At 41.1% G+C, this 27,317-nt stretch overlaps 1 protein-coding gene across 1 annotated transcript in view; it reads left to right on the forward strand.

Moving 5' to 3' along the window:
• LOC147678114 (hydroperoxide isomerase ALOXE3-like) overlaps window positions 1–27,317 on the forward strand; it is a 156,896-nt gene that overhangs the window by 31,228 nt on the left and 98,351 nt on the right. Inside the window, exon 2 of the mRNA XM_086945978.1 lies at window positions 11,504–11,708. Within this exon, the coding sequence (XP_086802104.1) occupies window positions 11,504–11,708 (205 nt within the window). The remainder of the gene's footprint in view (window positions 1–11,503; window positions 11,709–27,317) is intronic.

Consider the following 27,317-nt stretch of genomic DNA (forward strand, 5'->3'; position numbering starts at 1 on the left):
CCTAATATTACCCCCCTGGCCCCTTAAAGCTGCTACATTCCCTGATCTCTAAAATTAGCCCCCTAGCACCCCAAAACCCATAACCCATACCCGCCCTGACCCCTAAATTTGTCCCTCTGGCACCCCAAAACTCATACCCGCCCGAACCCTAAAATGTCCCCCCTTACAACCCAAAACCCATACCCACCCTGAACCCTAAAATGACCCCTGGCACCCCAAAACCCATATCCACCCTAAACCCTAACCTTTCTCCTGGCACCCCAAAACCTATACCCGCCCTGAACCCTAAAACCACCCCTGGCACCCCAAAACTCATACCCACCTTGAACCCTAAAATTATCACTGCCACCCCAAAACCCATACCCACCCTGAACCCTGAAATTACCCTACTGACATCCATCCCAAAAGCTCAACGCTACGGGGCATATTTAGAAGCCAACAGGCATGGGTGCAAAGTCGGGACAGTGAGTGTAAAAATTCAGGACAAAGGGTCAAAATTCGGGACAAATATTCAGGACAGCGGGTCAAAATTCAAGACAAAAGGTAAGGTTTACAGACATATACTATTGCACAACCTTCTCTGATGTAAGTAAGTAAATAGACAACCACTAAAGTAAAAGTGAAAAAAAGTTTATATTGGGTTGAGACAATTGTGCACTTCTTGGTTTGTCAGTATATGCGCAGCTTTAAGCAAATGTGCAGGCCTTTTTGTGGTAACAAAACCGCCCCCCACCTTTCCAGCTCCCAGAGAAAACACCTGATGCCCGGTTCGGCCAGTCTGGCCTTGATACCACCCTCCAATGGCGCCCCTCATCTTCACATATACCCTCGCATGTGTATTTTATTTCTTCTAGAGTGCTACTCATCCCAAGTATGTGGGGCAGGGTGTTGGAGTGTGTTACAACACACACATATTATAAAGAGACAATCACTCATATAAATGGGAAAGTCAATGTATAGGAAATGTTGCTTAAGATAATGGGGCTTACAATGTGTAATCATACTTTCATTCATCATTCAGAAAAGGGGGTGGCGATGAACAGAGTGTTTGAATTAAGCAGACCACTCTTACCCAGTCCAAAGATGAGGGCTTGATCCATCACCGTTATTTATCTCACTGCACCATCCCAGCTCAGAACCTGGCTATATGCAAATCAGTCTGTCCCTGGCCCAGTGCATTATGGGAACAGGGCAGACTAAACTACCAAGCCAATTCTTCACCAGAAAGGAGACAAGCTACCGGGGACCGGTTTCTGGCATTTCAGCCTTCTTCGGCCCGGCTTTCTTGAATCCTGATGGTGCAGTGAGAAAGGGACTCATGTCTGAGTATACCCTGCCACACCTGTAGTGGCCAAAAACGATTCAGAAAAGGGGGTGGTGATGAACAGAGTGTCTGAATTAAGCAGACCACTCTTACCAAGTCCAAAGATCAGGGCTTGATCCATCACCGTTATTTATCTCACTGCACCATCCCAGCTCAGAACCTGGCTATATGCAAATCAGTCTGTCCCTGGCCCAGTGCATCATGGGAACAGGGCAGACTAAACTACCAAGCCAATTCTTCACCAGAAAGGAGACAAGCTACCGGGGACCGGTTTCTGGCATTTCAGCCTTCTTCGGCCCGGCTTGCTTGAATCCTGATGGTGCAGTGAGAAAGGGACTCATGTCTGAGTATACCCTGCCACACCTATAGTGGCCAAAAACGATTCAGAAAAGGGGGTGGTGATGAACAGAGTGTCTGAATTAAGCAGACCACTCTTACCCAGTCCAAAGATCAGGGCTTGATCCATCACCGTTATTTATCTCACTGCACCATCCCAGCTCAGAACCTGGCTATATGCAAATCAGTCTGTCCCTGGCCCAGTGCATCATGGGAACAGGGCAGACTAAACTACCAAGCCAATTCTTCACCAGAAAGGAGACAAGCTACCAGGGACCATTTCTGGCATTTCAGCCTTCTTCGGCCGGCTTGCTTGAATCCTGATGGTGCAGTGAGAAAGGGACTCATGTCTGAGTATACCCTGCCACACCTATAGTGGCCAAAAACGATTCAGAAATGGGGGGGTGGTGATGAACAGAGTGTCTGAATTAAGCAGACCACTCTTACCCAGTCCAAAGATCAGGGCTTGATCCATCACCGTTATTTATCTCACTGCACCATCCCAGCTCAGAACCTGGCTATATGCAAATCAGTCTGTCCCTGGCCCAGTGCATCATGGGAACAGGGCAGACTAAACTACCAAGCCAATTCTTCACCAGAAAGGAGACAAGCTACCGGGGACCGGTTTCTGGCATTTCAGCCTTCTTCGGCCCGGCTTGCATGAATCCTGATGGTGCAGTGAGAAAGGGACTCACATCTGAGTATACCCTTCCACGCTTATGGTGGACAAAATAATTAAACAACAAGGGGTGGTGATGGACAGAGTTTCTGAATTAAGCAGAATACTCTCACCCAGTCAAGAGATCAGGGCTAGATCCAACACCGTTTTTTAGCTCACTGCACCATCCCAGCTCAGAACCTGGCTATATGCAAATTAGTCTGTTCCTGTTAGGACAGATTCCCATCACTCACCAATGGTGACTTGCTTCATCATCTGGGTCTCCTCCTAGTGTCACGCTTGTGCCTCTAAGGGCTACAACCCTTTCAAAAGGAAAGAGGAGCTCACAGATGTTTTTTTTACTATAAGTATATAGCTATACTATTTATAACAATACTACGCTCTATTTATAGACCTACAGATGTGAATAATAGATTCATGTGGGAATACTAAGTGCAGTGCAAAATGTGAATTACATTTGACCAATGAGATAAAAAAACTTTTATTAATATCTCTCAGAGATCAAAACTAAAAACAGTGCAAACAACAGCTTTTAACTAATGACTGTCTGGAAGTAAAGGGTCAACATGTTTCAGCAAGATCAGACCTTTTATCCTATTCCTTCTTCAGGACCACTAGATTGTTGCTACTGCAAGAATGTGAAATGTATATTAAACAAAATATAGTGTATAAAAGGTTGGAACAAATACAACCTCCTCAGCTATATTCAGGAGTGAAAGAACAATTCATCTGTAAATGACAGACTGTTGGTAATTTCTGCAAGAGAGTAAAATACAACGGTCTGAAATGTAAGGGTTGGTAAGATCTCTTTGAAAAAGCTTAAGGATCCATAATAAAAATTATATTTGATAGCATACCAATTAATTGTACCATTACTTCATTGAGTATAATGCATGATAAGACCTCACCTCACCTGGCAGCGGCTCAGGAAAAAGGAGGCACCGCTCTGTGAGAAAAAACGTAGGGAAAGAACAAAAATTGTCCATGATACCTACTTTCCTCTCAATCTTTATTAAGCTTAATTACAGTGAGAACAACATATAGACAGACTAACAACGGAACAAAAGTTGAACCGACTACTGGAAGGTATGTATTAAAATTAGAAAGTATAAATGACATCAGTGCTGGACCTGTAAAATCCATGCTTATACCTCAGTCTAAATCAGGAATTCAGCAAAATATCCATCTTAGCCTGAATGATGTTATAGCTTGAGATGGCAACTAAATGCATTCTTTAGTCATTCCCTGCTGGTGGTATCATGTATAGCGATTGTAAGTGTATTGCTCCGAGTCAACCGGCGTCTAACTGAACGCCTTTTGTACACAAAGGGTACATAGTGTTTAATTGTCTACTGCTTCGTCCATGCTGATCATATTGTGTTTAACATTTACCCATATATTGCTCAGAGTCATACAGCGTCTATTGTGCTGCCTTCATACTAATTCGCATGCCACTCGCTGGGACATTATGTATAAACAGTAACTAACATACTCTTTGTACGTGAAGAATGTGCCAACCGCCCAAGACCTGTATTTAGACGGTGCATTTTGTACTTGTTCTCTGCTAGTAAAAAAATATACTTAGCGATTGCTTTCCATTTAGTCGTAATCAGTCACTGACCAACAGTCTAGTCATCGAGATTTGCTTAATATACTTGCCGACTGTTAGACATCTGGGAGTATGACCTATTCAGGAAATTAAAAAACATTTTTTCATAAATAAAATGACCTACAAAACCTTATAAATTAATTAAAAATACCATAGGTTTCATGGACATTATAGTTAGGAATTATCATTTAAAAAAACCTTAGAAATTCACTGAATAACCAGAGATTTCAGGGACGTTATAGTTAGGAATTAGCATTTAAAAAACCTTTAAAGTTCACTGAAAAAAACACAGGATTCAAGGATGTTATAGTTAGGAATTAGCATTTAAAAAACCTTACATATTCACTGAGAAAAACCAGGTTTCAGGGATATTACAGTTAGGCTGAAATTTAACTAATTGGAAACCAGAGAAATTCAGCTGTTAAAGTTAGCTCAGCTAACTATAACTTGTGCACTGCTGATGACGGCACATATTACATCACTCATGACATGGTCATTGACATCACTGATGACATCTCAAATGACATCACTGATGACAACACTGATGACATCATCCACTTAATATCTGATGCACCTTCTCACATGCTCATATAACTTTTCACACACCCACTCTAAAATACAGACTTCCATTGACAAAATCATAGACACACCATTACTAGTTAGTACATACACACACATTCATTCATATGTCTACAAATACATTCAGTCACTCACACATAGATTTCGATGCACCTCTTGTCTGCGGGTAGGAAAATGGAGCATCAACCCAGTTGCTAGAGTATGAATCCTCGCATCACATCGGAACAAGAGCTTTGCCACTAGAGATCAATTTGTTGTTTTGGTCTTGTGTTGTTCAGAATATAATAATTTTGTTTTGTACATATGTGTGGAGTATTTTTGTGATGTATTCATTCTGTTATTTGTATGTGTGTGTTGCACAAAAACTTTAAACATTGCCTCTTTAGATTAGCCTGACTGCTCTGTGCCAAGCTACCGGACGGTGAGCACAGGTAATCTCTAATGTGAATATGACTTACCCTTACTAGGATTGTGGTTCCTGCTTGTGCACTCTGTCAACCAGAAACCCAATTTCTAAAACTCTGCTTTTCTCAAATGTATTAATTTCTGGCTTGTTTTCTAAGTTGGTCTTGGTCATGTAAATGTCTTGATTGTGCACATGGGAATACACCTTTTATGGTGATGGGCTTTCATCAGTTACCACTTTTTAAAGTTGGAGGTCTTCAAAAATTATCTGAATGCATAGGATTTTGTTTAGCATATAGTATAATTTCAGTAAAGGCTCTGCATAGAAGTGTTAAGTGCTAATAGGTACAAAGAATTAGTTTTGTCTTATAATAAAAAAAATCAAACATTAAATGTGATTTTGTGCACAGCATCTTTTCACAGATAATAAAACACACAAGAAAGGGCCTGAGCAGATTTAAAGACCTGCAGGGGATGCCTCCCCCTATCACAATACAAAAACACCAAATGGACTCCTGATTCTGATATGAGAAAGGGTGCTGGGATATTCTTTCACAGGATGGTTTCCCTCACCCAACCGAAGGTGGCATGTTTCATTATAGGGCAACCTCCTCACATTACGAACCCAGTTGCAAAGCGTCTCTGGGATGGAGGAGTTCAGGGATGTTTGTTCTGCATCAGAAGAGAGGTATCCTAAAACTTATAACAGAACAAGGTGTGGTGAAGTGAATAAATGAAAAATATATGAGCTAAAAGTGATGCTACAAAATGCAAATACAAACTTTAATGGGGTGTTTGGAGGTTAGGATTAAAAACAAAGGACTATGTCTGGGGGTTATACAACCAGTCATACAACAGTGGGGGTCGACATGTTTCAGCCTTTTACCCTCCGTAGAGGTGTAGCGGCTTTCTTCAGGACCGACAAAAAGAATAAAAAGTTGAAGTAAATTCTCCCCTCATACAAAGTAAGTAGTGATTATACAGCACAAGTGTATTGAGAGATTTGTCACTTCGAAATGTAGAATCCACTAGTCAATATGTTACCTGAAAGGGGACAATGCAGTTTCCTTGTTTTTATTTTTAGAGTTTCATATAGCGCAAACTAGACCCGAAGATATCAGGTATCAGAGAGCTTTACATGAGCACCAGTTTCATTACAGATGGACACATTCATATTTTTTTAGGCACAGGGAGATTAAGTGATTTGCCCAGAATCACAGGATGTTGCAGAGACTTGAACCCGGTTCCCTATCTTCGAGGTCGACCGCTCTAGCCGTAAGGCTACATCCTCTCCCTCTCTGTTTAAATTAGCACTCACAGTTATTAGAAAGCACTCTTTTCAGATCATAATCAAGATAATGATTCAATTATATTTCATATCAAAATCTGTAATAAGTCATATATAGCATCAGGTTGGCTAAACCAACAGTAAAGTGGCTTACCGGTAATTACAGAAAAATGTGTGGCACCTTGACATCAGCGCAACACTCACTCGCAGTAGCAACCAGGTCCAATTTTTGAGAACAAATGGGGCTTTAATATCTTGATGGTCATATTGCCTCATAGTACAACATACACACATTATGTAAACAGATGACCTTCAAAGTGAAGAAATGAGCGTAAAGGTTTAAAAGTCAACCTATACATCTAATAAAATGTTGGTTTCAAATTCCTAATCAAGAGGGGCAGGACTAATAAAATAATGGTGGCGCCGCCTTATGCCCTTTGATTGGAGACCTGATCACTTAGCTCTTATAAATATTTGCTATGGGGCCTTCAAACACCATAAACATACAGGAAAACATAAAACAAAGCAGAAATGTTGGGATCATCAGTGATTTAATGCTGGGATGGGCTTCGCAACACTGTGTTTCATAGTGAGTCCATTAAGAGTAGCTGACAGTAATAGTTATCTACGTTTTACTAAGAAACTGTCCACGACTGGAGTTTTAAAGACTTAGGTACTCCAAAATCTGCACACCAGTTGAAATACAAAATTATTTCTCTCCATATGAGATCAGGCATACAGCATCAGTTCACGATTGGAGTTTTGTAGATTTCGACACTTCAAAATCTACACACTGGTTGAGATACACAACAATTTCTCTCCACAAGAGTTTAGGTATACACCACCAGTTAACCGCTTTGGTGCTCATGACAGCTTCTCGCCGTCATGAGCCACGGGTGCTGTGTGCTCATGATGGCATGGACGACGTCATCCAACTTCCGCTCTGCCCACGCGGCACTAATTCCCCGCCTGTGCGGGCAGATAAGTGAGTGAGCTGGGTCATGACGGCTCCACGCCGTCATGAGCACACGTTGCCCGTGACTCATGATGGTATGGAGCCGTCATGAGTAAGGGAGCGCTGCGCTCGCTCCCCTCACGCTGTGGCCGAATTCGCGCCACAGCAAAGGGGCTAACACAATTTTTGGTATAGGATGAGCATGCATATAACTGTCGAAGTGCTTCACATAGCATTACGTTTATAAGATCCTGGACACATTCTCCCAGATGGTAGCAACAGCAAAGATTCCAGAACCCTGTTTATATGTGTTTCATTATTTTATTATCATGATCTTTTAAAATATATATATATACAAGTACGCATGCACTCCTTCCAATGAAAATGCACTATTCCATAGAGCATGAAAGATTTATTGAAGCATCAAACTAACATAAACCCAACACGTTTCTGTGGATACCGCCTTGGTCACAGGTGGATTCTTTATCGGTATTCAGACATTTAAACAAAACTTTATCCTGACGTGCAATGTAAAAGTGAATAACATCGAAAGTGGACTATTACAACAACAAAACTGTCAGCCATCTTCTAATGGTTATAGAAGCGTAAACTTCATTGCTTATTTCCACATTGGTATGCATAAATGTCGTGGAATTAAATCACAGTGTTTGGAAACTGCAAATAACGTGATTCCAAATGGCATGGTTAAACTTATCTTACTACGATCTTGTGTCATTTCTCAAAAGATTCAAAATTAGAATGTAGATAAACTATAAATTGTTGTCACTCATACTCGTAAAACAAGGTTTATAGCTCTCAAAGGTATCTCATATGTACACTAGTTTGGCACTTTGGTAACTTGTATGTATCATTTAACCCACTCATAAGGTTACCTCGGGGACTTGTACTGGTGGCATGACCTGCGTTATGTTAGGTGGAAGCTGCAAATTGATGCCCATAGAATACCCAGCTTATAGTACATCAGAAAAATTAATAACAACACTCAAGAGAAGACTTATCATGTTGTGTTAGTGGTTGGTTAATATATAAATGTAAAAATATATAAGTATGTGTATAAATGTATATACATTTAATAAATATATAGATAAATAAATAGATATATAAATACTATGAAAAGTCTTTACATTTCATCTATAAATATCTAAAAAAACAGTACCAGCCAGGGCAAAATAGAAGGTTATTTCTCATCAGATCTTGTTATACTCCCAGGCATTCATCCCTACTGGTGGAACATACACTGACTTAATACAACACCTGACGTTATCATGGTGTAATAAGGAAACCGTGGCTTAACCCAAGCAAGTGTGCAAATCTTCAGTTATGTTGAGGCCACCGGGGGTCTTAGAATCTAGTTGGAGAATATACTGTGTCTCTAACCTCCATAGCTTAGATTCTCTGTCACCGCCCTTCCTGCTGAATGTAACTGCATCGATGACACAATATTTCAGACCACTGTGGTTGCTATGATAGACCTCCCTAAAATGTCTAGCCACTGGTTAGGTGTTATCCTGGTTGGCTATGGCATGAAGGTGCTGCAATATGCGTTTATGTACGGTATGCTTGGTACTACCTACATACTTAAGTCCACAAGGACAAATAAGCACGTATACCACATATTCAGTTTTGCAGGTTAAGACTTTGCTAATTTTGTGTTCCCTGTTACTGAATGGATCGCTGTACGTTTTCATGCTCACTCCATGGGCGCATGACTTGCAGGGTTTACATTTGTAAAAACTACTATTGGTCTGGAGCTAAGTTGTTTTCTCAATAGTCTCTGGACTAGTGCCATAGAGGGAGCCTTACTGTATGTGATAGAGATTTTGCGGGGTCGGGTTGGGCCTATGAGTGGGTCACTTAGTACAGTTGGCCAGTTTCTATTCATAATCTTATAAAGATTAGAATGTTGTCTGCTGAAGCAGGTAATGATTCTGAATGGGTTGCGTTTATTACCCCCTTGCAATTCTTTGGTTGCTATTGCTTGGGCTTCTGTGTGTTCAGTTACCTTGTGTTCGTCAAGGAGTTCATGTCTGCTGTGTCTCAGATTTAGTGACGGCACTGTCAATGGTATGCTCAGTGTATCCTCTCTCACTGAACCTGAGTTTGCTAGCTTGTTGTGCCTGTTTTAAATCATATTCATTGCTACACACCCTCCTGAGGCGGAGCATTTCTCCGTAGGGGATACTGATGATTAAATGTGCCGGGTGAGCACTGCCTGCATGTAAGATCGTAGACAGTCTAGTTTCAATGTTGTTGTTCTTAATGTACACCTCTGTGTCAAGGAAAGTGATGGAAGACTGACCCATGGTAACTGTGAAGTGAAGATTCAGGTCATTGATATTGATTTGGGTTACAAAAGCTTCAGCCTGTTCCCTGGTGCCATTCCATACCACAAATAAATTGTCTATATATTGCAGCCAGACAATTATGCTTTTATTGAGGATTGTGTTCTCTCGAGGACCAGTTCCTCCCAGCAACCCATGTGCAAACAGGCGCAGCTTAGGTAGAAACTGGCCCCCATTGCCACACCCCGTAGCTGTTGGTATAACAGATTATTAAACATGAAATTATTGTTTTAAAGACAATGATCCAGCATTTGCAATAACATTTCACTATGGTCTTTAAACTGATGAGGTCTTTGTGATAGATAATGACGGACTACACGTATACCATCCTCGTGCTTGATGCTTGTGTAGAGGGATGTGACATCCAGGGCCAGCATCCAATTCCTCCCTCCATGCTACTTTCTGAATCTTCCGTAAAAAATCCCCTGTGTCCTGAAATTAGGATTTTAGAGATATAAATGTATATATACTGTTCTATTACTTTTTTAATAACCCCCAGACATAGTCCTTTGCTTTTAATCATAACCTCCAGATGCCCTATTAAAGTGTTTTATGACGTTGTGCTGCGTTAGTTTTAGCTCACTTATATATTTCATTTATTTCCATCACCACACCTTGCTCCCTTATAGGTTTTAGGATGCCTCTCTTCTGACACTGACACAGATAAAACATCCCTGAATTCCTCCCTCTCAGAGAAGGGGTTGTAGCCCGCATTATGACTAGGTTCGTACTGCAAGGAGGTTGCCCTATGATGAAGCATGCCACCTTCTGGTGGGTGAAGGAAACCATCCTGTAAAAAGGATATCCCAGCACTCTTTCTCATATCAGACCCATGGGTCCGTTTGGTGTTTTTGTATCTTTTCACACATGCCTGTGAGGCTTTGTTTTTTTTCTATGAATCTACCAATTGCTTTTAAAGGTTCCAGCAAAAACCTGGCAAATTTAGACTAAAAACAAGGGGTAGTAAGAAAGAGACCTTGTGACATGTTTGAAATTGCCTTTTTGCTCCCTCCCAAATAAGGGCTATAAAAATGTAGGTAACCTACAAGTGGAAGCATATCTTTAGATCTGCCATGAAGTATTTGCCTTGATAAAAATAATAATAAATCCACATTTGTAAAGCGCACAATCACCCGCAAGGGTCTCTAGCCGCTGGGGGCCGTCAGGAAGATTAAGCAAGCTGTTGCCCAGAGTCACATGGTGCTGGGCTAATCTGCCGCCGGTGCCAGGGATCGAACCGGGATCCCCAGATTCCAGAGTCAGTCGCCCTAGCCGCGGAAAGGGTATTGCCCTTTGCTATTCTCACCAGCAACTGTGCTTTGTGTACTAAATTGACCAAAATATTGACAACGGTTTTCTGTGAAATAAAATCCTTCATAGTATTGCTCTGGAATGTGAAATGGTCTGCTGCAAACTGCCAGTGTCACAATTTTTAAAAAGAGTCTACAAAATCAAACCATTTTAGTGGTTGTTGGGTTAACAACCCAACACTTCAAATAACTTTACTTTCTCTCTTGGGAAAATTGTTGCTATTCAGTTACTGGATGGCTTTTACTGGATCCTTTTGCATCATTTGGTTGGACACTGGACCCCTTAGGACTACTGGGGCAAATGGAATTTCTATTCAGTACATAAAATTAGCAACTGAGACTGCAAAACAATGTCTTGGGAATCACGTTCTGAGATATAAGTGGAATTTCTTGCATGGGTGCCTAATCTAACAACACTTGTTAGAGATGATGTACTTGTAATCGTGAAAATGTTTTACAATTGTTTGCTTTTGGGAAGAATTAAATTAATTAGCAAACAAATTGCTTATTTTTCTACCTATTGTAACATAAAATTAGTCAGATAGAGGAAATTGAGCAATGTCATTCTTGTTGATATTTAAATGTCCTGGTGGCAGGTATATCTAAATAGAAAATTTTACAATAAAACAATGCTGTTGGTTTTTTTGATTTTCAGACCGACGTGTACCACATCCATGAAAAAAAGGACTTGGGGGATATCCAACTCATCCGCCTTCACAAAGAGCCCTTTTCCTTCTTCCCTGAGGACAGCTGGTTTTGTAGTCAAGTTACTGTGGAATCTCCTACAGGAAAGATCTACCACTTCCCCGGCTACCGCTGGATTGAGGGATACCTCACTGTGGAACTCCCTGAAGGCACAGGTAGAGCACTGCTTGAATTATAACACGGTACCCAATTAACAAACTGGATGTTTTACACACAATTTGTAACTTTTCATTTTTTGAATTTCTAGTTTATCTTGTGTGTTAATCTGTTTTTGGCACAACCATCACAACATAAATATATGTAATTAGATTATACAGGCACACAAATAGTAACCCTGAAAAACAATTCACTCAAGTAGTATCAGGTCTCTAAAGATACCCTTAAAGTGGATTGATGCCATCTCCGTTTTTAAAAGGAATTGTCAGAGTACAATGGTGCTCTGTAACTGGCTCCAAAATGATACATTTTTATCAGTTCTGATTAGATTCATTTACAAATTCCTAAAGTTCAACTCTGTACAAGCTCTGGCAACAACTCAATCAGTGTAAGGGAAACCTTGCAAGCTTTGGAAGGTTGAATTCTCAAAAAGACTTGTTTAAAAATAAAACCTTTACGTTCAATGCTCACAATGATTTTGTTTTAATAAGGACAACTTCAAATGTCCTTTGTGGCAGCAAATTCCTGGATCATGCTAGTCTCACCCTCTGCTGCCATCACCCAAGGCCTCCTTAAGTCCCACCCTCTATCACCTTCCCCGCTCCACACTTCAAGTTTGGCTATGCCTAGAAGGAATTTGGTCACAAAAATAAAAAAATTCTGAGCACCAAAATCAACCTTAGCTTCTCAAATATGTCAGACTGTACTGACTTAGTGTAATCTTCACCCACCTTTAGTAAGGTCAATTTAATGTGTTTTTCAGCTTGAATGCACGTTTGTGGTATATCCTGCATGTTACATTGAAGCCAACATCGTGTGTGTCTAAATTCATAGTTGATCATCTCAACACATTCCATCCAGTAACAAACCACTGTATTCCAAGAAGCTACACATGGGGAAATATTGGCTTGCTTTTCCAAGTCTCATAAAGCTCTATCTCAACTGGGCATTTTGGTCTTATTATTTGTATATAATGCAATCTAGGAATATATTCATATATCTCCAAGAATAACTTTCACTGAATCAGGGAACTTTACACAAGCCATGGAAGTCCTTCAGAAAGCAATTCATGCACTTTGTTATAAGATCAACTATTGTTGGGGAATCTGGTTATTACTTCATGGTCAACTCACTGGGCCAAACCTACTGTATGGCAGTAAGGTATTGGGGAATACTTTGATCCAAGATTTTGAATTTTACAGAACCCCAGCAGAAAAAAAATGTTTTACATTTAGAAACCGATTCTGATGGTTCACATAAAGTTACTATTCAAACAGACAAGAACATGGCTGATATCTGTTCCCTTCAAGCATAAGGAAGCTGAATAAAGTTCAGCTCTCATCTAATAAAAATTGGCTACATGTATGTCCTTCTTAAACATAAAATACAACAGAAATATTAATACCCATCTAATTTTCCGCTTCAAGACTGGCTTAAAGAATGGAGGAAAGACAAACTTTGATACTAGTGGGTATGGGCCACATTATTAAAACAAAAGGGTACAACCTTGCAGTGTACATACTGAGAATAAAAAAATACTAAAAAACACACAAGGTGATGGAGGGAATTTTGCACATTGGCAAAACATTCACCCCCAGTCACAGATCTGGGTTTAATCCATCGTTATTTTGCTCACCACGCCACCCCAGTTCAGACATGGCCATATGCAAATCAGTCTTGATCCTGTGTCTAATGGGAACAGTCCAGCCTGAACTGCCAAGCCATGTCTTCCCTGGACCGGAATCAAGCATCCTAGGACCGGTTTCTGGCTATCAGCCGTCATCAGCTAGGATAGCTTGACTCCCGTGGCGTAGTGAGCACGGGACCCACGTCTGGGCATACCCATCACAAACTGACTCAATATAGTGTAGGTGTCTCTAGGTTGGAAATGAAGATGCATAGAGGAGTAGGTGAAAAATAGAAGCAACGCAAAGTCTTTATTCTAGAAGATTATTCACTTTCTTCTCTACTCCACCAACTACGTACAAATTGATGAGGCACTACTTCATGTGTTTTCAAATTACCAACCAACTTTTGGAGCCAAACATTTACAACCATAGAGAGCGTCATTCTCCCTTCTATCACTCACAGTGCAGTAACAGAAAACTGCCCCATCTGTCAACTACCAACAGGACCTCATAACAGTATTTATTTCTCATATTACGGTTTAGTTTTAGACTAATTTGGCGTTAAGAACTTCAATACTTTAAGAGTCTGAGGGGGTAAATTTGGGATGAGTGACTGATTGGGCGCTCACTGTATATCATGTCTGAATATTCCTAGACAGTGAAATCTTGCAGTGCTCAAAAAGAGTCCTAATATTATTCAACCTTTACCCTGAGCACACACTTTCTGTGCAAAATACCATTGATTGGGGTATTTTAATGCAAATTCAATCAATATGTTTTTTATTTTTTTTATTTTCAATCTTCATTAAGTCATGTCAGGATTAACCTGTGACTTCTTCAGGGCTAAAAGACCCAATAAACAACACCATTCTGATTTGCAGTGTGCCTCTATAATCCAGCCCACTGTACCTGTGGCATAGTGCTGTTGTCCATTAACATTATTGAATGTGAACATGTGGAAACCCATCTTCCAAATCTCTTTACAATTACATCTACTTCACTTTATCATGAGCATGTCCATATACGCATAGTACGTGAGAACTCATATCACCATTTTATGATTTGTAGGATAGGACGTGGCAATAATTTATAATCCAAATATGGGAGTCAGAAATGTGAGTCTATTGTAAAACCCTTCTATTCCACAGTGTGTATGATGAGGTAGTCCACCTACTTTTCTCTCTTTATTAACAAAAGTACAATAAACCTATAATATATATAATGTCAAAAGTGTCATCATCTACCATTTGAAGAGGCATGTATTCCCTCCAATCTCAATAATGATGATTAACCTGAAATGCATTCCTTGCTGCCAGGTCTACTTAACTCCTAGTAGTGTCTCTGTTCAATTTTCACTTCCTTATATATTCCAAATTATGGCCTGGTGGAGTGTGCGTAGATGTGCTACGTGAACCTACGCAAAGGGGTAAAAAAACTCTGCAATGCTACACGGACGTCCGCGAGCATGCACAGTTGCTTTTTACGCATGCTGGCAAGAGGTTTCTGACGTTTGGCAATGCAGATTGCGTGTTCGGGGGGAAATATTGTGCGAACTTCACCACGTAGTCACCAATGGGCACGGGCATCTTGTTTTTCTACAGTTTGCATGGTTCTGGGTGCTGTTTTTATCCATCTTCAATATTTTCAATCCTTTGTTTCTTACACTGTTTTTCTCATCTTATCATTTATTATCTTTCCTTCTCTCTCCCTAAGTGTATACTTTGAATTTTATTTCTACTTTTACTGCGTTTTTGTACTGTTTTTCTATTACTTGCTTTTTTTTTTACTTTCTTCTTTTCCTAACTTTAGTTTTTACTTCTACATTTTCTTTTCTGCCGGTTTTAGAACCATGGCTAAGGCTAGCAAGAAGGGGAAGGCCACGGCTAGTGCGGCCAAGAGCCACCTTCCTTGCGGGAGATGGCACCTGTTCTCAGAGTTGGAGGTGGCCACCCTTGTTTTTTTTGTACAGCACCACCTCCCATTAACCCTGGCAGCAGGTGGCAGACCTGGCTATGGCTATGCTACCTAGGAGCGTCATCGCCAGTGAGCGAGGGTGCACTGAACAATGATTTGCTACTCTGAGGTCCGGCGCACCCACAACCAGCTGACTCACCGGTGGTCCGACATCTTGGACCAGGAGCAGGACCTGCTGGACCTGCTTGATGTTGAGGTCATGGGGCTTGGTGATTAGCTAATTATAGTAGTATTGTGTGTTCTGTTCTGTGTTATTGGGAATATTATTTTTTCACAAATAGCAAGAATGTTGCTGCTTACATCAGGTAAGTTTCATTTAAAAATCTTCTATAATGTGATTGATATTCCTCTAGCCACTAAATAGGTGCTCGGCGCTACTAATCCTACTTGTTTGTAACTTTGCACTCGTAATTTAGGTAATGCTAGAGAAACTCATTTCATTTATCCTGTCAATAAGATAGTAGTGGTAGGTAGGTAGTTTAGTTACTTAGTACATCATTTTTTAGCGGTCCGTGGCGTCACGCGTCCTCTGTCATGTGCTGCAGACTCCAGTAGAACCTTTTGTTGTTTGTTCGGTGTATGCAATATGCATGCATCCATCTATGCATTTTTGAGGACTAAAATAAACGGAAATGCAGACTTAGGGCCCGATGTAGGTAAATCCCATTTACCGATTTTGAAATACCGAATCTTACCGATTCGGTATTTCAAAATCGGTAAATGGGATGTAGGTCCCAACATCTGGATTCTTTACCGAATCCTTAAAATTCGGTATTTACCGATTCGGTAAATACCGAATCGGTATTTGCTATCGAATCCTATGGGCCTTGTCGCCCATAGGATTCAATATCAAATACCGATTCGGTATTTACCGAATCGGTAAATACCGAATTTTGCAAGGATGCAGGGGGTGTCACTTTGACACCCTCTGGCACCCCTGTTTTAGGCTTGTGTGCCATGTGGCACACATACATGCCCTTAGGGCATGTATGTGCGCCACATGGCACAGGTGTACATGCACAGATGTGCATGTACACCTGAATCGGTATTTTACCATGCAATTGTATTGCATGGTAAAATACCGATTTTCAAAGCCCTGTGTCAATGTTAAAATTGGCACCTACATACCAAACATGCATTTTCGGTAATTTTACCGACCGGTATATTTACCGATTCGGTAAAATATACAGAATCGGTAATTTTAACGATTCTGTAATTTTACCGAATCGGTAAAATTACCGATTCGGTAAAATTACCGAAAATGCATGTTTTTTACCCCCTACATCTCCATGGCCATTTACCGGTCGGTAACGGCCGAATTCGGCCGTTACCGGCCGGTAAATGGCCAAAATCTCGCACCTACATCTGGCCCTTAGTGAACAATTGGCTCATTAAAGGGGGTTGATTCATTGATGATTTTGAAGGAGATTAAAACTTAGTAGAAGCAAATATATTTTCAGGCAATTCATTTCCAATGTCTCTGGAATAGGACGGCTAGGCTAGGTGGTATTTACAGGTTTAGGATCCTGGAATCGGAATAGAACACTGGATTAATAAATAATAACTATACGGTCCAAGATACTACTACTAGTCGATCAGATTAGATAGGTCAAGTGTTTTATTTGTTTCATACCAATCAATTTTTGTCTCCTTATTATACCTTACATGATCAGCATCCAGGGACAAGAAGATGACGGGGTCGTCTGAGACAGGAGCTGGAAATGACTCCCAGGGCCAGGATTGCGCCTCTACCAAGGGCTCAGTGGCTGGCCCCAGTAAATTATTCTGTTGGTAATATTAATAATTATATTTCCCTAGCTTTTACTGCACCTTATTTTTTTCTGAACTGTTATTTCTTTTTGTAAATCTTTTTCGATCTATCTGTTTCTAAATTCTTGTTATCCCTGCATTACCTACCTACTTAGTTATATTTTTTATAGTATCTGCTTTTTTTTACATCAATCTATCAATCAATCAATCAATCAATCAATCAGAGTACTTGTAAAGCATGCTACTTACCCATGAGAGTCTCAAGGCACTATGGGGAGGGGAGTGCTGCTACTGCTCGAAGAGCCAGGTCTTGAGGAGTCTTCTGAAGGCGAGTAGGTCTTGGGTCTGCGGTATGTGGGTAGGGAGGGTGTTCCAGGTCTTGGCGGCGAGGTAGGAGAAGGATCTGCCGCCGGTGGTCGTTCGCAATCTAACTGCCTCTGACTCTGTACTACTATTAGTCTGTCTGTATCGTACCCAATTGACCACTCTTTATTTTAAAAAGTTTCAAAACTCAAATTCAGCTTTAGCTGTAGCCACTGATGCCCAACCATATATTTTACTATTTTTTATAGGATATCACATACAACTGTCTACTCTACTCTACTCTAGTACCTAGTTTGTACAAGTGATGTATGTGGTATATGTATGTATTGTAATTTGTATTTCTTTATCTTGCTAGTGAAAAACACTAAATATGGGGAGGCGTATATGGCATCTAAAAAATGTTTAATGTTTTTTGACGGCTCATCCAGTGAACTTGGAATAGTCGGATCATGTCAGACTGCTTCTCAGGCGATCGAGCCTATGTCAAAAGGTCATCTTCCTTGGCACCACCTTCCAGCCTCGCCCCATTGCGGGTCCTGTGCAAGTAAAACGCTAATTGTGATCTCCTCATTGAGAGGACACACTTCCCCATTACCAGTGAACTGGGTTCACTGTAAGTACATCTACCTTCAACCGCGGGTTGGCACTTATCACCCCCACGCAATTCAGCATTGTCTCAAGACTCAGATGTTCCCTACATCCTAAGTCCTGACGAGACCCCACACCCAACGGGTCGAAACACCGTCGACGACAATAGGAAGCGAATAATTTACACAGCACCTATGATTGTATACGTTGTTGTAAAACTTTGAAAAAGTCTATACTGTAATGGTCGCTTGTCCTGCAAAATAACCCTTTGAAACCCTGTAAATATTCTCACCAATTGACAGTTATATTTCTTTTTGAGGGTTTTTATAATATACACTTGGGACACTTTGCACAATTGGATAACTGTTGTATATAATTTTCATATAAGTACATGCTTGTACCACTTTTTTGCACAAATACAAATACAAAACGTGAGTAAGGTACATACAATTGTGTTATGAGTGCTCTCTCTCTTCTGCATCCCTCCATAACCCTTACTGTGATTGCTAGTATGCTTAATAATTATCAATGCAGCTAAATGTACTATTCCACTGGAACCTTTGTTTTCTACATAATGTTTTTTCTAGGCGTACCAACCACCAGTGTTGGGCAGGCAACTCCAGCCAGGATGGAGCAAATGTGGCAGCTGCTGCAGGGGTGGTGAGCCAGCAGCAGTGGTGGGAGGTGGTAAGTTGTACTTATATTCCTTACTTGTTGACAATAGTTACACAGTTGCTGCAATGGTGTACAGACTGTACTGTTGAGAGAGCCTAAGTTGTTGGGAACAACGGTTGAAGAAGACACCCATTACATAGCATTAGCAATAGCATTAGCAATAGCATTAGCGGCGGGAGTTAAATGACTAACGGCCTCTTCTTTCTGACTGCAACTCAGCTGGGAATTTATTATAAAGAAGATTAAGAGTCATACGAACTTGATGGATGAAATGAAAAGGGACAGAAGGATGGAAGGAGGTAGGGCGGGAGATATGTAATATATGACATGCAGAGAAGGATGCATCGGATGCATAGGTGGCTGATAGGAATCGGATGCATGTGTGGCTGAAGAATGGGTAGAAGGTGAAAGAAAGGATGCCTGCCTGGGAGGATGAAACTGAATGTGTGATAGGACCAAATCAAAGGCAAGCAAGGAAGGATGCATGGGTGGTGGTTTAAAATAACACTACAACTGTATGTTGTTGGTGAAAGGTTTGTTGAGAGAAGGAAGATTGGTAGCCATGTTTACTTTGAATGGATGGATGCCTGGGTGGTATTCAATCATCAAAGCATAGGAGGAGACTGTCACTGGATGAAGACAATGCAAAAGAAAAATAAACTGTGCCAGAGACAGTAGCAAAGCGAAGGAGAATAGAATAATATTAGAATTAAAAATATCTAATGCAGGAAGAGCAATGCAATGATATATGGAAATATTGCTGGGAAGAGAAACAAGGACGTTTTTTCCCAAGGTTTTTGATTCAAGGTTGTATTTCCAAATACTCCCTTGACTCTCAGTAGTTTGCAAGCACAGCATATATATTGTGTATGCATGTACCCATACCCTAACATTATCAAGCGCCTCCCTCCAATTCCGAGGCCCACTCCCTACATATTTCTTTTTCAAGTGTGTCAGCTTACAATGGGTGGCCTATCGGCTGCATGGTTACACAATTCACTTCGTCCCATAAATAATCAATGATCATTTGGATCAGATATCATCTGCCTTGTTGTAGTAGTCAGGGTAAAATTGAAATTGAGCAATTGCCATTAATATGGCTATAATAGAAAAATAAGGTCATTGTGTAGTTGTAGACTACAGCTGCCCCACCTGCAGACAGTAGTAAATACAAATAAAGTGACTCTGTGATACAAGTATGTCAAGTATGTCTTTCTAGGGCACAAGCTGACTGAGCTGACATACCTACAAAGTTAATTTAGCTAAACAAGTGAGAGAAAAGAGAAATACTTGTCTACTTCATAGTCCCTAGTAGTAGTAATGCCTGAAATTCCCACAAATGTTAAAGGCTGAGGAAGTGAGAGGATACCACAAATGCTTATGTACTGTGCTTGCTAGTGCTACTGTGCCACTATGTGTACAATTCATTATTTGTAGCTGTTTTGCTAAGAGTATTGTTACAATTATCTTTTTTCTTTCTTGATATAGCTATTCCTTCCCAACCAAACAGGAAGGAGTCAGCAGTCATGGTCTGGTGCCGGAAGCTGGGGGTCATCTACACAGAATATCGGCTGCTGATGGCTCTGACAAAGGAGGGCAGCAGCAGCTGCAGCCTCCTACAATGCCCAGGCCCCAGCCAGGCCCCCCCAGTGGTATGGTGCAAAGGTCTGGCAACTGACCGCCGCACTTCATTGAAAACTGCTGCCCCCTCCGTTGATGCAACTGTAGAGCATTCAAGCACCACATGCTCCTCCAGGTGGTGCACCTAGAGGAGCGGATAAATGGAGAGTAACCAGCTAACCCGCCACTAGAGCCCTGTTGCCTTGCCCCTTTTCAAAAATTGTTTGGGTGGGTGGGAATTGGGAATTGGAGTGGGCAGTGGACTGGACTCTTATCTTTGTACTTTGGTTGGGGTTAGCGAGAGGGGTGGGTGAGGTGTTGTGGGTTTTTCCATTATTCATACTTACTTTACATACAATGTAAATGTTTTGTGGGAGGTTACTCTTTTACTCCACACGGTTTCTTTTGCTGGTTCAGGGCTGCAGCCAGTTTTTGATTGAGATAATAAACTCCTGATAGTGTAACAGACCAATAGATAGATGCAGTACCCTCACTTGTGACATGTCCTATTAGTACTTTCAGTCTTTACTCCTAGTCTATTGTCTGCAACTGGACTCTGAAGGGTGTGGGTGTGTGAAATAATGAATTAATTTATATATTATGAATTATGCCTCCGCCAAACTTCTTCGCTTACCTGTGATTGATGTTTATTTATACTTAGGCAAAGCAATGGCTGCATTGTGATGATGGTTTGGTTTCCCAAGATGCCATGGTGGTGGTGGTAGGAGTAGTAAACACTAACAGTAGCATTTGCAAAGAAAGAAAATGAGATTCTGTCAACTGAATGTGACTCTGGAACGAGTAGTAGAAGTACAGTACACAAGAAGACTGGCAAACAAAAAACCATGAGGATGATAAGCAATGCTAAAGTAAAATAAAACATATTGGAGGCAGGGATAGCCTAGTACAAGTTACAAACTGAAGTTGACTTGACCTTTGAAGAGGACAAGCATAACTTTTAGTAGTAGAAGGATGATGAATCGATGCCGGCAGTTAATTATGATGGATTATTTTCCTCTGTAAAAAGAAAAATACTTGTGAATACTAAGCATAGGTGGGCAAGCAGAAGAAGATCCTTGTCCTGACTTGAGTTAGTGTTGCTTTCACCACATCCACCCCAGCAAATGTGTGATCAATAATTGGTGTAAATTGAATTTATAAATAAACAAAGTGGAATCCACTCAAGGTGGTAGTGATCCCTGAAGTGATAGGGAAACACACAGTGTTGTTTAAATGCCCCTCACACACCAACAGGCCCCTTGGTGTCATGCTTCATCATCGGGGCCTTCGCACCCCTCTACGGGATGCGGCGTGCTACGACTCGCGGATACGCAGGAGCACTTTGAAGTGAACTATGTGTGGGGGTGTGTGTATAGAACCAAGGTGTGAGTGAGGTGAGGTGAAAAAAAGTGAAAGGTTAAAAAATACCTGGCACGTGGGAGGAATTTTTTTTTTAATTTAATCCCCGGCTGGTATTATTAAAAGAAGTGCAGGGCGTGGTTAGGTAGTTACGAGTTAAGGTATCGAAAACCACTATAAAAGTGTCAACATGTTTCGGAGGTCACAGCCTCCTTCTTCAGGACAAGGGTTATGCACTTACCCTCCCCTTACTCACATGCAGAATGTAAAAGTGTATTTAAAAATTTACAAAATTACCACAATGTGTAATATTCCTAACAGTGTTTTTAGTGTTAGCGAATGCAGTTGCGCCCAGTTGGCGAAAGAACTTAGAGTTCTAAAATGTAAGACCTCATGAGCCTAAGCGTATATTGGGGATCCTTCCTTCCTGCTCAGAAAAGACGGTTACTGCACTGGCAATTCGCCTGCCTTCCCTCAACGCGGCTCCGATGAAGCCGCGTTGTAACCGTCTTTTCTGAGCAGGAAGGAAGGATCCCCAATATACGCTTAGGCTCATGAGACAAAGGAAATGCATGCATCATGATGACTTGATGATGAGTAGTACTAGACTAGTAGTACAGGGCAGTAGTATATTATTCATTATTCTTATTCTTAAGTGATTGCCTTGCCTGTATGCTCCCAGATAGCCCCATGGTATATACATTTTATGTTCTGCTGTTGTACTGGCTTCCTTTTAATGCTAGCAAAGAAAATAAAAAATATATCTGTAGGAGTCAAATATACGCAAACATAATAAACAACAACACACACAGTTGTAATGATTGAAGAGAAAAAATGAATCAAATTAATTAATTATACTATAACTATGTTATGGTCAAATTGGAAGTTGCATCTCGGCATTCCTCTTTGGTCCTTCCTTCCATGGATGCTCCATTCATCAATCGCAGGTGCCTGCATGGCAGATGCGGATTGGTAAGGTAAGTGTGAGTTGTTTTTCCCAGTATAGCACAGAGTAATGGCCGGCCTGTAACTGTAGATGGTAAAACAAAAGGGATATTGAAAATTCAAGGAGAAAAGTAAAGTTAAACTGCATAAATTAAGGAGGAGTACAACAAGAAAACTTTCAGAGGTGGCATGGCTAAATCATGTCTACTCTGTTTACAGCATTAACCCACAACAACACAACCGGAGCAGGCCCGCGGCACCCACCCAACCTCCACTTAGCTTTGAATTTTTTGAGCCAGACAGCACTGAGCACACATACACAGCAACATAGCATTTTTCAAATTAAGTAATTAAATCAATGCACCACTGTCAGTCACACCACTACACTCACCTGCACCACTACACAGACATGTAGGTCTGGTGGTGTTGTTTACTTTTCAGGCCACTTCATGGAATGCCTGAGTTATTTGTTCAATCAATCATCTCAATCCTACTGACTTACTGCGAGGATAGTATGGTCACCATGGCGTCCAACTCTGTAGTGTACCAAGAAAGGGAAACATTGCCATGAGTCACTTTTTTGTCCGAAAATTAAATGCAAGTAGACACCATGCACAACAACAACACAAACACCAATTACTCAGAGTCATTGTCCAATGCATGCCAAATTGTTCTTATTATGGGGCAGTCCCTCTAGGCTCGGAATGGAGGATACATATAGTCAGGTTTATTGGAGGGACTCGACGAGACAGGCACACATTTCACATTTCTTGTACTGTTCTCCATCCAATGTCTGGCTTGAGGGAAATGGATTTAGGGTAAGTCAGGACTGTAGCAGGACTCGGAGGAATGGACTAACCTCTTAACTGGCTGCACACAGTTGCAACTCCAATCCGGCAATAAAAGAGTAAAACAGTGGTAATTGATTTGTTGTGATTCGAACCAAACAGACAGTGACACACCCAAATAATAAAAGTAAATAATATTCTTTCGCTGTATCTTTTTGGGGGGCTTTTTTGGGGGAGTCAAAGCAAGAAAGGAAATAACAAGGCAAAAGCCTAGTTGTTGTCAGGGAAGTAGAGCTCATCCTCAAACTCCGGTGGTTCACCCAAAAGTATGTCATCTAATACACTACTTCCATGACCTAAGTTGCCGTCATCATCATCTTCCTGCTGTGCTACTTCAGGTATGATGTAATCCGATTGTATACAGTGCTGATTCACTTTGATCATAGTTAACCTCTCCATGTTTTGGGGCAAGAGACTGGTCCTTCTCACTGACATAAGGGCACCAGCAGCACTGAAGACACACTCAGAAGAAACACTTGCTACAGGGCAAGCCAGATAGTTTATCGCCAGCCTGCTGAGCACTGGCAGTTGGCGCCTTTTCCCATACCAATACATCAATGGGTTTTGATCAATGTAGACCTCTGTTGGGTCTTCCAGATAGGGCTGGACCATCCGCTAAATGTTCATGGGTGTTCCACTTCGCTCAGCCTCTTTTAATTTAGCGTCAGCATTGAACCTAACAAGCCCTTGCTGCAGAAACCATTCCTCTGCCGATTTTGGTGGGGCTAATGCTCTTGTTCTTGTGGATGTTGTTCTTTGTGTTGACGGTGGTTTTGGCTGCTGTGAGCCAACCACGCTGCCATCAGGCTCTGAAGTTGAACTTGATGCCGGCTTTCCTGAAGAACTTGTTGTGACCTGGTGTAGTGGGCCTCTAATTCCCTGACGTTTTTTTCTAACCTATTGGCTGTCACAGCTAAGCATGGGTGAATTTTGCGAATTCGCGATCCGCAAAATTCGCGAATTTGTGCGAATTAAAAAAATATATATATTTTTGCTTGTTTGCGGGGCACTTTGCGTGTTCGCGGGGCGCTGTGCGTGTTCGCGGGGCGCTGTGTGTGTTCGCGGGGTTTTTTTTTTGTTTTTACTTTTTGTTCCCTTCTGCCCTCTGCCCTTCTGCCCTCTGCCCTACTCCTGTTTTATTTTAGGATGGCGCTGGCAAGCTGCCAGCGCCATCCTAAAACAGTTACTAAGTTATCAGGAAGCACTAATAGATAAAATAAAGCAGGTGCACCTGCTTAATCCTTAATGTGGATTGGGTACTACTTTGCGATAAGTCAATTTCAAAATCATTGCTCATCGGCATTGGACTCATGATTAGACTGGCTGCCTCTGCGACAGACATAGGCTTAGGTCTAGGTTGGTGGGGTGGGTCTATTGATGTAGGGTGCTGCTCCCAGCTTGCTCCGCAAACGCTGCTGCTGCAGGTACCATTTTTTACCCCAAAAAAGGTCTTGGGTGACAAACCGGTCTTCTTGGTAATAAGTGGCAGTGCCTTCTTCTCGCTGTCACTGGCAACAATAGTACTGGAATTGGTACCTTTCTTTGGGGCCATCTTCAAGATCTCAGCAGCACACAGTTGGACAAGTTGAAGACATATATGTGGTCACACACCACGTGACATCGTGTGCAGCAGGACTTCTGTCTGGTAGTACAATGGGTAATGTTGTCTCCTCCTCTTTTGTGCACCTAAAGACAAAGAAGCAAGAAGAACATCAGTGAAACACGGTATTCATTGTTGTGGTTCAATTACTACTAGCACAAACAAACAAATATAAATATATTACTTAGTGTGTGTTGTCAAACTTGTTAGTGTTATTATAAAATGTTATCACCTCAGTTATTAAAAAAAACATAACAACAGTGTAGCCATTTGTGTGACTTTAACAACAAGAGCTTTCATGGTGTACTGTGTATACCCTGGACGGATAGGAAAGAAGAAGAACAACAACAAAATAAAAATGTAATGGAACCAGTTTGTCATTATACATCACATGTGATGCAGCATTCAGGGAGCTGCAGCTGACAAGGGATGGAAGCAATAATCCAAGAGGAACAAAGGAAAAAAATGCAGGCCAATGGCAAAAGCATAAAGCACACTGATTACCACCAAAAAAATGGCCACGAGCCACATGGTCCCACATAACAAGCAGGAGGCCTGGAAAACAATGAACTCAAGCCGGCTTACATTGTCACAGACTTTACAAAATGGCTCCTAGCCACAGAGGCTCGGCCAAGGCAAATGCTGGTCCACTATTACAAACACACTCACACACTGGCCGGACAAAGGAGGCATGGTAAAGAACACAGCTTTAATGCAACAATGCCAAAAACAAACATCCACAGGGCTAAAAAAGATTTGCAAGTTACACAATACAGACACAAATCCAAGGCATTTACTCAACACACACGAAAAAAGTGAAATACCCAAAAAACAAATTTTGCAATTCAATCCAATATCATCCATGCCCTAAATAATGTTTAAACTCAACAGACACCCCCGAAACAGCTGTTTCATGCACCCATGAGTAGCTCTGGACCTACTGACTGAAAGGTCTATTGAGAGACTACTGGCCAAGTGAATTAAATAAATATTGAAAACGAATTATCAAAGTTGGGGAAAATGTTTTGAACTGTGCAACATGTTTCCTTTACAAAATAAAAAATGACTTACAAAGAAACAATTAGGCCCCTACTGAAACTACTGGCTACGCTCCACAATAAATTTTCAAAAACGATGAAAAGTACAAACAAATGTAGGCGCAATGCCGTATTCAAACAAACAACATTAATTTTCCAACTTACTTGTGAAATCTCAAATTCAAAAGTCCTCAAATCCAATGATATATTATGCAGCAGCCACAAACAGTGATTCTTTGAGCTCCAAATATAAATGAAAAGTGAACAGGAGATAAAGCACTGGGAGTAGCCCACTGGACAGGAAGAGGAAGTTGGAGACTCTGGGGCACTTCCTTCCTCTTAAAAAAAAATGTAAAAAAAGAAAAAGGAATCCTTCCACAAAAAAGTATAGCCAAATGTCAATCTGAGGATTATTTTTTTATCAAAATCATTTCAATAAGGTTTTGATACTGCTCTAGAGAGAGATTCTGTTCCAGATTGTGTGTTCGGGATCACAATCTTCACAAACATCAGCTGGAAGCCCAATGGCGCGCCTAAATGACATGTTCGCTATCGCACACTCTCACAAGACCAGTAGGCCGGCTACCAAATCTCGTGGCGCTCGCAAATGGATTGCATTTCGACAGCCGTCCTGTAAGTTGGAGCGGAAGTGAAACTTTTGATCTTTACTTATTCATCTCCTCCTGTGCTGAGGAGTCAACCTTTATTCCTCAGTCAAACTCATTTGTGTTTTATTGGTAAAGTTTGCACTTACTTGTATTTCATAGAATGAGCCAAGATAATGTATTCGACATTTGTAATCCCTAACTCCCAAACAAATTGTTTATTGTACTGCCATTTAAAGAGTATCATTTTATTGGCACGTCGCTTTCACAAGCACAACATTGATTTATAAAATTATTCTACACGTCCCATAAAGTAGGATACAACTTTTTCCTATTTTCCTGCTGAAATCCTTTTCGGCCATTGCATGGCGCCACAGTATTCGCTCCTCATGGTACATTTTGAGTTTGTGTGCAAAAGGTAATTTAGAAGTAATGTCTAACCCCTTTGGTGCTCATGACTGAATGGTTCCGTCATGAGCACCAGTGCTCCTGTGCTCATGACGGAACCAATCTGTCATGAGGACGGGGGCACAAAATCCCTCTGAGATTTCTATTTTTCGGGGGCCTTAGGAGGTGGGGAAGAGCTTCCCCAGCCTCCCGAAGCCCTTCACACATTTTCAGTCTAATGACGATTG

The sequence above is a fragment of the Lissotriton vulgaris genome, chromosome 12, assembly GCF_964263255.1.
Source record: "Lissotriton vulgaris chromosome 12, aLisVul1.2, whole genome shotgun sequence".
Classification (NCBI taxonomy): Eukaryota; Metazoa; Chordata; class Amphibia; order Caudata; family Salamandridae; genus Lissotriton; species Lissotriton vulgaris.